The 9,524-nt window shown below is 41.0% G+C and overlaps 1 protein-coding gene across 1 annotated transcript in view; it reads right to left on the bottom strand.

Moving 5' to 3' along the window:
- The window catches only part of LOC121574663 (solute carrier family 12 member 5-like), a 292,183-nt gene extending 283,094 nt beyond the window's left edge, over positions 1-9,089 (bottom strand). Inside the window, exon 1 of the mRNA XM_041887202.2 lies at positions 8,670-9,089. Coding sequence (XP_041743136.2) covers positions 8,670-8,820 — 151 coding nt within the window. The 5' untranslated portion in view covers positions 8,821-9,089. The remainder of the gene's footprint in view (positions 1-8,669) is intronic.
- Between the last annotated feature and the right edge of the window lie 435 nt (positions 9,090-9,524).

The following is a 9,524-nucleotide window of genomic DNA, read 5'->3' on the forward strand; positions in this document are numbered from 1 at the left end:
CAGAGTATGCTCTTCTGTTCTTCTGAAATAGACTACATTTTCTTCATATCATGTTTTTTTTGAGAGATTTAGGCTATATTACATGGATTTATTGGTCTGCATCAGTGGCTTGTAGGCTATGTGTGGAAGCCAGGAGATGCTAAATGTGTTTATGTTAGTTAACGGTCAATTACCGTAAGACCGGCAGTTATTTGCTTGACAATCACCAGCTGACGAAATTTCGTGACCGCCACAGCCCTATCTGGCACTGGCAATTTTTTCATAGCTGTCCAATACTTGCTTCCTCTGTCCTCAATTGCATTTCCTTGATTCGTTGCATCCCCTCTCCTCGTCTTCTTCTCAAAACCCATTGGATGAGAAGGTCAGAGGTCCCTCCCCTCTTCTTATTCAATGGGTTTTGAGAAGGAGGCGAGGAGAGAGGGCGTGAGGAATGAAGGAAATGCAATTGAGATGCTCCCCTTGTTACCGCCATTCCTCACCTCCACCTCAAAGCACATTAGGGGAGAGGAGGGAAGGTTCCTCCCCTCAGGCTCCAATGCACGTTCAAGGAGAGGCAAGGAGTGGAGAAAAAAGGACAGAGGAAGCAAGATGTGATGTCTAGTTCACACATAAAGGGAAAGGGAAAAGGGGATACCTAGTCAGTGGTACAACTGAATGCATTCAACTGAAATGTGTCTTCCACATTTAACCCAACCCCTCTGAATCAGAGAGGTGCGGAGGGCTGCCTTAACACACACACACACACACACTGCTTGAAGAGTTCACTGATAATAATGATTTCATTATTGGTTATTATTATTGTCAATGATTTTGTTGACAGAACCCATTGTATTATATTATTGTATAAAATTATTATATAAACTATTACAAAATATAGAAATGCTGTTGTTTATCTTTTTCATTCTTCTGGAAGGTTTAGTATGGCTATAAATGATAGAGAGGTTGACTAAAGCACAAACAGACCTGGCATACTAGGCATGACAAAGAACCATTTTGAATGACATGTAGATGTTTTGTTGTTGCTAGGAGTTATGGTCTCATTGTGCCTATCTAGACTCTTATTCCTGCAACTACACATGTGAAGCTGCAAAGAAAATCATAGTTAAATGTATATCAAACCATTTTGAAATGTTGACCTTGATGTCACACATTGGCCCCTTTATTTCTAGAAAGACCCATATACACTAGATGACTGATATGGGGCACAGTGTTAAAGCCACCGTGCCACCATCTTGTGTAGAAAATATTTTGGAAGGTATAGAAATGTATTCATGTTTATATTCGTTTTGCCACATTTATTCTATTAGAGACACCTTAATACTTTTAAATTATATTTTGTGAGCTAAACATAAAAATTAAAAATATAAACATTTTCCTTAAAGTAATTTATTTTTAGATTACTAATGTTAATGTCCCCACTACAACAGAAAACATACTTAAATACATGTCATTTTGTCCTTGTAAACTTTTAATTGAAATATTGTAGAATACCATGAATTCCTATGGAGGATTGCTCCTACTGGGGAGTGCCATTATGGCCGACCGGTGGCTTCAAAGCCTCTAAATGGCCAATACATAGCATCAGCAATCCAGGGTTTATATAAATCATTGGCTGTGAAGTGCAGAGCCTGAGCTCTGATGTAATTTATAGCATTTTACGGAACAGCCACTGCATTCCAATTTAGGCACTTATCAGTGCCCAAATCTGCCATTTTCAACCTGTATATGGGTAAAAGTGTAAAGAGCTACAGGTCCAATATGTAGCTTTGTAGACGACCCGACCAACTTCACATAGAAACGTGAGTTATAGATCTGTCATTCTCATTGAAAGCAAGTCTGATAAGTGCTAAATCCGTTCTAAGAGCACTATTTCTAGGCTTCCCGTTCGTAAGCTACGCTTTTGCGTCTTTAGTTTCGGTTTTCTACACCAGTTTCAAACAACTGAAAATTCAATATTTTTGGTTATGGAAAGATATTTCACAGCAGTTTAGATTGTACAATTTTTTTTTTTTTTTTTTTTTAAGTCATTTAGCAGACGCTCTTATCCAGAGCGACTTACAGTTAGTGAATACCTTTTATTTTTTATTTTTTTATACTGGCCCCCCGTGGGAATCGAACCCACAACCCTGGCGTTGCAAACGCCATGCTCTATCAACTGAGCTACATCCCTGCCGGCCATTCCCTCCCCTACCCTGGACAACGCTGGGCCAATTGTGCGCCGCCCATGAGTCTCCCGGTCGCGGCCGGCTGCGACAGAGCCTGGATTCGAACCAGGATCTCTAGTGGCACAGTTAGCACTGCGATGCAGTGCCTTAGACCACTGCGCCACTCGGGAGACTCAGGAGACTCTCTACACTATACATTGCTTGTTTTGTCACAAATTGAAATTAGGCAAGCATGATAGAATTTTAGCAACCAGATAATGGCAGAGCAATTTCTATATACTGCGCCTTTAACCAGGGTTTAACAGTCTACCAATTAAAACCTGAAATCAACCAATTTATTTCATGCAAAGGCTGAGACTTATTGTGGGACACCTCCACTTGATCAAGGTTATTTAACTTTTTTCTCATCTAAACAAAAATAGTGCTTTTCATCATTCAACATTTGCTGTTATTCACATCCATTTATTTTTCAGAAATGATGAGGTATCTTGAACTTTGACTGTTACACACTAAACCACCATGGTTCTACAGTGAGCGCCATTTTTGGTGTTTTGGCTCTGTACTCCAGCACTTTGGATTTGAGATTTTACAAATACTATGAGGTTAAAGTGAAGACTGTCAGCTTTAATTTGAGGGTATTTTCATCCACATCGGGTGAACTGTTTAGAAATTACAGTATGTTTTCACTTTGTCATTATGTGTAGAGGGGTGAGAGAAAAAATATATTTAATCCATTTTGAATTCAGGCTGTAACACAACAAAATGTGGAATAAGTCAAGGGGTGTGAATACTTTCTGAAGGCACTGTATATACCCTACTATGTCAAATTAGTATGCAAAATGCCTTCTCAGCACTTCTCAGCTTTCACTTTGCAAAATAAATACTGCCGTGTGTATCAATCACTCTCTTGGCCAGAGCCTGCATTTCAAGTAGGATCTCCTCATTTTCCTCTGTAAAGGAGGAACCTCTTCATAAAGGGACTCCCGTAGTCGCCAGCCAGGAGACGCGGTGGGTTCACAGCCTTAACGAGGCTCTTGTTTCGGGATCAACGATAACACGGTTACCATGGCTACGGCACCTTTTCATTCTCATATTGCATTACAAATGGTTTTGCAGAAAGAAATATTTACTTTTTTCAATAGATGTGCAGTACAATATCGTCAACTACTCAATACTATTCATCTGTGATTGGACATAAATCTGAGGGTAAGTGTTGATCAGACCTTGGAGCTCACTCGGGTGGGGGGGAATATTTTTCTTACTGAAATGTTGTTTAACCTTTTCACACCTACCAACCTACCAACACACTGCAGCGTACGCTCAAACCAGTGTGGTTAGAACGCTTATTTAGAACGTCCAGTTTCGATTGATGCAACAGTCAGCATTTGAGCTAGCCACACTGTTATTTCACAGAAACATTTTGCACAAACACAGTCCTTACAAAGTTATGTCCTGAATGTGACCAGTTTATGGATGCAATGTTCAGACATTCACAGAAGTAGCGACAGCATAACACAATCATCCAAACCGGAAAATGTAGGCTCCATTAGTCCTAGCACTAACTGAGGAAAGATTGACGTAACACAAGCGGTCATATTTAGATAACTCTCGGCTAACAGAAACCACAATATGAATTAGCTAATAGCAATTACTATTTATAGTTCATCACATCACGGGTGAGCTCACCATTGATCAAAATAATTGAGTAAAACACTTTCTAGAAATCGAAAGTAATCCGACGATGGGTAGTTTGTGCGCGCCGCCATGTTTGTTTTTCCGCATCAACCAAAGATAATAAGAGGAGACAAGATGAGTTTGGTCTGTTTGCAGTATGCATGTTGAAGAAGGTGTGTCGTCTACAATCATTCACTTCCATTCATTCACATCCAGAAGCTTACCCTTCACCTCATTATAACATATTTGGTCTGACAGACGTTTACGTGATACCCAGAATGCATTGTATAATGTCAACAAACATGGCGCCACACATAGCTTAGCATTAGCTCATTATAATCAGTAGAACCTTCAGAAAAGTATTTCACACACATCATAGGTGTCCATTACAATGTATGCAATAATCGGAATGCATTATTTGTCACTAGTACTTGAAAACGTGAATAAAACTGTAAATACATTATGCTCCATACATACTGTATGCTACAGTAGAAACAACAACACAATATACAGGCACTTACTTTGATAGGAACGCACACATGTCCAAAGTTATTATTTGTAAGGAAAACAACAAGGAAGTCAATGTGAGCACCAGCCAGAAAATGTTCCAATTAGTGCAAGACTGTGCAAATGTCTGCATACTTGATCTGCGGAAACATTGGTGAAGTGCTTGGGCTCTCCTTGAAGAGAGAAGTTTGTCCGGTTCGGTAAAGCCTCAAATATAAATTGTCCGCAACAGTGAAATTGGCTACTTCAAAGTGAATTAATGAGGAGGCGGAACACACATCAATTCAAACTGTTGTTAGAAAATAAAACTAGTTGGAAAATAATTTGAAATTGACAAATTGAAACATAGCCAATAGATAATTAGCAGGCAGCGCGTGTTAACTGTCCTGTTGGGTAACAATCACATTTTGGAACAGTGAGTGCATTCTGACATCACGTGCATAAAACAACTCACGCTGGGGCAACCGTTAAGAGATATTTGGAACTCACATGTTAAAAGGCATTAAAGTGATTACCAGACAAGTAATTGATCAAAATCTATGTAATGTGAAAGAAAGCTTGGCTTCATACAGCATTGCACTTGCTTTATCTTAAGTGTTATTCTCTTCACTGCAAAACCATTTGTAATGAAATATGAGAATGAAAAGGTGCTGTTGCCATGGTAACCATGTTATCATTGCTTTTGAGACCAGAGCCTCCATAAGGCTGTGAACTAGGGCTGTGCCGACATGGCCATACTCGTATTTGTAATCGTATCCGTAATTGACAGTTGATAGTCGGTTCGGATGATACTCGTGATCCGAAAAAAATTGAAGTGTTTTAATATGCCTAAATAGATGTTGGCAAAATACCTCCCTGCATGTTCTCACTGCAAAAAAGCTGCAGATTAGGAGCAGAGCGCGGAGAGGTAGGTGGGTGTGTCTGTGTGTCTGTGTGTGTGTGTGTGTGTGTGTGTGTGTAGGTGTCCTCAATTTGCAGCGGGCAGCCAAATGTGCTGTCACTCAGTCAGAATGCGCAATAGCGTTTCAACTTTTTCCCCTACCCTTGCCCCAATTGTTAGATATTATGCATACTGATACACTACATGCTCGTTGAACATCTCATTCCAAAATCATGGGCATTAATATGGAGTTGGTCCCCCCTTTGCTGCTATAACAGCCTCCACTCTTCTGGGAAGGCTTTCCACTAGATGTTGGAACATTGAGCATTAGTGCATTAGTGAGGTCGGGCACTGATGTTGGGCGATTAGGCCCACAGTCGGCGTTCCAATTATTCCCAAAGGTGTTCGATGGGGTTGCGGTCAGGGCTCTGCGCAGGCCAGTCAAGTTCTTCCACACCGATCTCGACAAACCATTTCTGTATGGACCTCGCTTGAAATTCGCTACTCGATTGTGGGACCTTACAGATAATTGTATGTGTGGGGTACAGAGATGGGGTCGTCATTCAAAAATCATGTTAACCACTATTATTGAACACATAATGAGTCAATGCAACTTGTTATGCAATTTGTTAAACACATCTTTAATCCTGAACTTATTTAGGCTTGCCATAACAAAGGGGTTGAATACTTTCAGCTTTCAATTTTTTATTAATTTCAAAAATAATATATACAAAATAAATTCCACTTTGACATTATGGGGTATTGTGTGTAGATCAGTGACACAAAATCTCAATTTAATCTATTTTAAATTCAGGCTGTCACACAACTAATTGTGGGAAAAGTTAAAGGGTGTGAATACTTTCTGAAGGCACTGTAAGTATTGGCCCTTGGTTGCACAGGTGACAGTGGAATAGGTAATGGGCGACTTTCATTCCTCACATCTCCGGGTTGGGCCGTTTAATTGTGGCAATCTGTCAGAAGTAGCTGTGCTGTCCCTTCTATAACCTTAGTGTTCCGCTCCTTCAATATCTTTAAGTGGTTGACAGATTGGAGCAGGTCAAGTGCCAACTCAAAGGACAGGAGACTTGAGTCGGTGTAATTAGAAAATAAGGGGATGGATTTAATTAGGCTGCCAATGTTATTACACCGCAACTTTACATTTTGCATTTGAGTTTTAAACAAAATATATGACACTAGATTCTGAAAGTAAGCTACACAACAAAAGTATATGGACACCCATTCTATTTAGTGGATCATGCTATTTCAGCCACACCCGTTGCTGACAGGTGAATAAAATCGAGCACACCGCCATGCAGTCTCCATAGACAAACATTGGCAGTAGAATGGCCCGTACTGAAGAGCTCAGTGACTTTCAACTTGGCACCGTCATAGGATGCCACCTTTCCAACAAGTCAGTTTCTCGTATTTCTGCCCTGCTAGAGCTGCCCCGGTCAACTGTAAGTGCTGTTATTGTGAAGTGGAAACGTCTAAGAGCAACAACGTCTCAGCCGCAAAGTTGTAGGCGACACAAGCTCACAGAACGGGACCGCCGAGTGCTGAAGTGCGTAGCATGTAAAAATCGTCTGTTCTCGGTTGCAACACTCACTACCGAGTTCCAAACTGCCTCTAGAAGCAACGTCAGCACAAGAACTGTTCATTGGGATCTTCATGAAATGCGTTTCCATGGCCGAGCAGCCGCACACAGGCCTAAGATCACCATGCGCAATGCCTAATGCTCTTGTGGCTGAATGGAAGCAAGTCCCCGCAGCAATGTTCCAACATCTAGTGGAAGCCTTCCCAGAAGAGTGGAGGCTGTTATAGCAGCAAAGGGGGGACCAATCCATATTAAGGCCCATGATTTTGCAATGAGATGTTCAACGACCATGTGTATGTGTTTGTCAGAATTGGTCATTGAGGTGGTCATGTGTACGACAGTCCAATTAATGCATTACAAGTTGACTACCAGGCCATTGGAAAGTCTTAATACCATACTAATGATAGCTAAGTATCTAGATTTCAAGAGAACTGGTGAAGGACTAACATTGATCCTGTCAGTGCAGCAGTTATTGTACTGTACCATAGAGCAAAATCCAAATGGACCCAATTTGAATTTGAAAGCAATTAAATGGGAGCATGATTCAATAAACGTTTCCTTTTTATGCAGTAAGCAGACCTATATTTGTTTGTCTACTGCCTGCATACAGGAGGATTTTATTCTTAAAACTGGAAGAATAAATCTGTCGGAGACAGTCTACCTACCACTTGTAGAGTACTCAAAACCATTCAACGATAGAAAATCATGTTAAGATTCATTGAGTACAGGAAAAAGGTATGTTATGATAAGCACGCACACACACACACTGCATTCATACTGCAATACGGATTTGATTGAATTCACCCTCTGGAAGTGATAAATGAGCAATGAAAATCGAATTTGAAGAAGTGTAATCTATGTGTATCTGAAGGGTTTACCCTGAACCAGGCCTTAGGATAATGTATGTATGACGACTATTGATCTGCTCGGAAAGTATTTATATGAACTGAACTGTACAGGACCTGAAAACAACTATAGCATGTTGCCTCTGGTAATGGTGAACTGCTAGAATCCTTAATGGACAATGTTCAAAATGATGTTGTAAAATTGACTACCATCAGCAGATCTTTTAAATCTAAGGGTTTACTCATTTCAAGCTTGAGGGAAGGGGTTTGTATGGTAATGGAAGGGGATAATTGCAATGCTTGGAATTACCATTCACCTGTCATGCACCCAGACAGTCTCAGTAAGATTTATGGACACTTGTGGAGTCTCAGTAAGTAGCTTACCATGCTTGTCTAGCTGCATGGGTTAGCTGCTGTGACTCAACATTCAAAGACACCATAGCTCCAAACCAAAAGCACAATATTGCAACTAATCATTCATGTGTAACAAACAAAGTTCCATAATAATGCATGTAAATTATGTTATTGGGGCAGTTATTTGTTATAGTTATAAAGCCATTTCATTATTGAAAATATAAAACACATTTCTGTCTGTTATTTACGTTTACATTTTAGTAATTTAGCAGACGCTCTTATCCAGAGCGATTTACAGTTAGTGAGTGCAGGCCCCTCATGGGAAACGAACCCACAACCCTGGCGTTGCAAGCGCCATGCTCTACCAACTGAGCTACACGGGTCCACATTTCATTTAAATTAACTTAAAAACAAAAACATGTATCTAGAAAATGCCATTAGGTTGACATTTTGCACAATGCACCTGTGGCTATATAGCCTATTGAAATAATGGACGCAAATGGGGAATTTTGCACAATGCCCCTGCGGTCATTAAAAATTCAAGTCACATACAGACATCTGTTCACAGACACTATGGTGGCACCCAGCAATCCAGCAAGCATGCAGGCGTTACCATGTAGCACACGATACAGTAGCAGCGCGCATCCTACCTTGAACGACCACCACCTCGGTATTGAAAGACACCTCTTTATTTGAATAGCTCGGCGTGGGTTCATCTCCCTCGAACAGTTGGTTCACCTCGCCCTGGATGTCTGACACGTCGCTCTTGGAAAAGGCGGTCACTGTAAACCTCTGGCTCATGGTGTCGCCGGTGGTACCTCACAACGTTGAGACAAGCGGCTGGTCTCCTGCCTTGGCGGCGACCCGGTGGAGGAATTCACCGAGGATGCAGATGCAGACAGACACTCCTGTCAGCTATTAAGAGGGCTGTTCACCGACCCAAGTGATTGTCACCAGTATTATTGAACAGCAACAGCAAGTTTCCCTCTGTCTTATATTTGGAAACCGCGGCGTTTAGTTCGTTTATATGAGATATTGAATGATGAGAAAGCTATCACATCACATCAACCAGTGTCTGGAAACGGTTGCGCATCTGGGTCCTAGAGGCGGTTTTTCATCCGCCAAGATGTAGGATAGATAATAGCCCAAAGCCCGGCAGATGGCGATATTGAGTCGTTCAATACACTCATATGTCCTTTCAGGACCGGGCCAAACCAGAAGCATAATTGGAGGCGGGGGATCCAATCAAACAATTAGGCTAGAGTAGTACTGTATAGTGTAAAGCCACATAAAGCTAGTAGCTACGGTGAGAAAATCATTTCCAATCCATCAAATTCATCATGGTATATTATTCAGGAATCAGATTGGCTTCTCTAATATTGGAAATTATGTGCCTGAACTGGTCCACAGGGGCCTTGGATTGTGAAGGGGAAAGAAAGTTGTGCAAGGTTTGTAAAGAGAACTGAGCAATAGCTCCTCTCTCTCTCTCTCTCTCTCTCTCTCTC

The sequence above is a fragment of the Coregonus clupeaformis genome, chromosome 10 (genome assembly GCF_020615455.1).
Source record: "Coregonus clupeaformis isolate EN_2021a chromosome 10, ASM2061545v1, whole genome shotgun sequence".
NCBI lineage: Eukaryota > Metazoa > Chordata > Actinopteri > Salmoniformes > Salmonidae > Coregonus > Coregonus clupeaformis.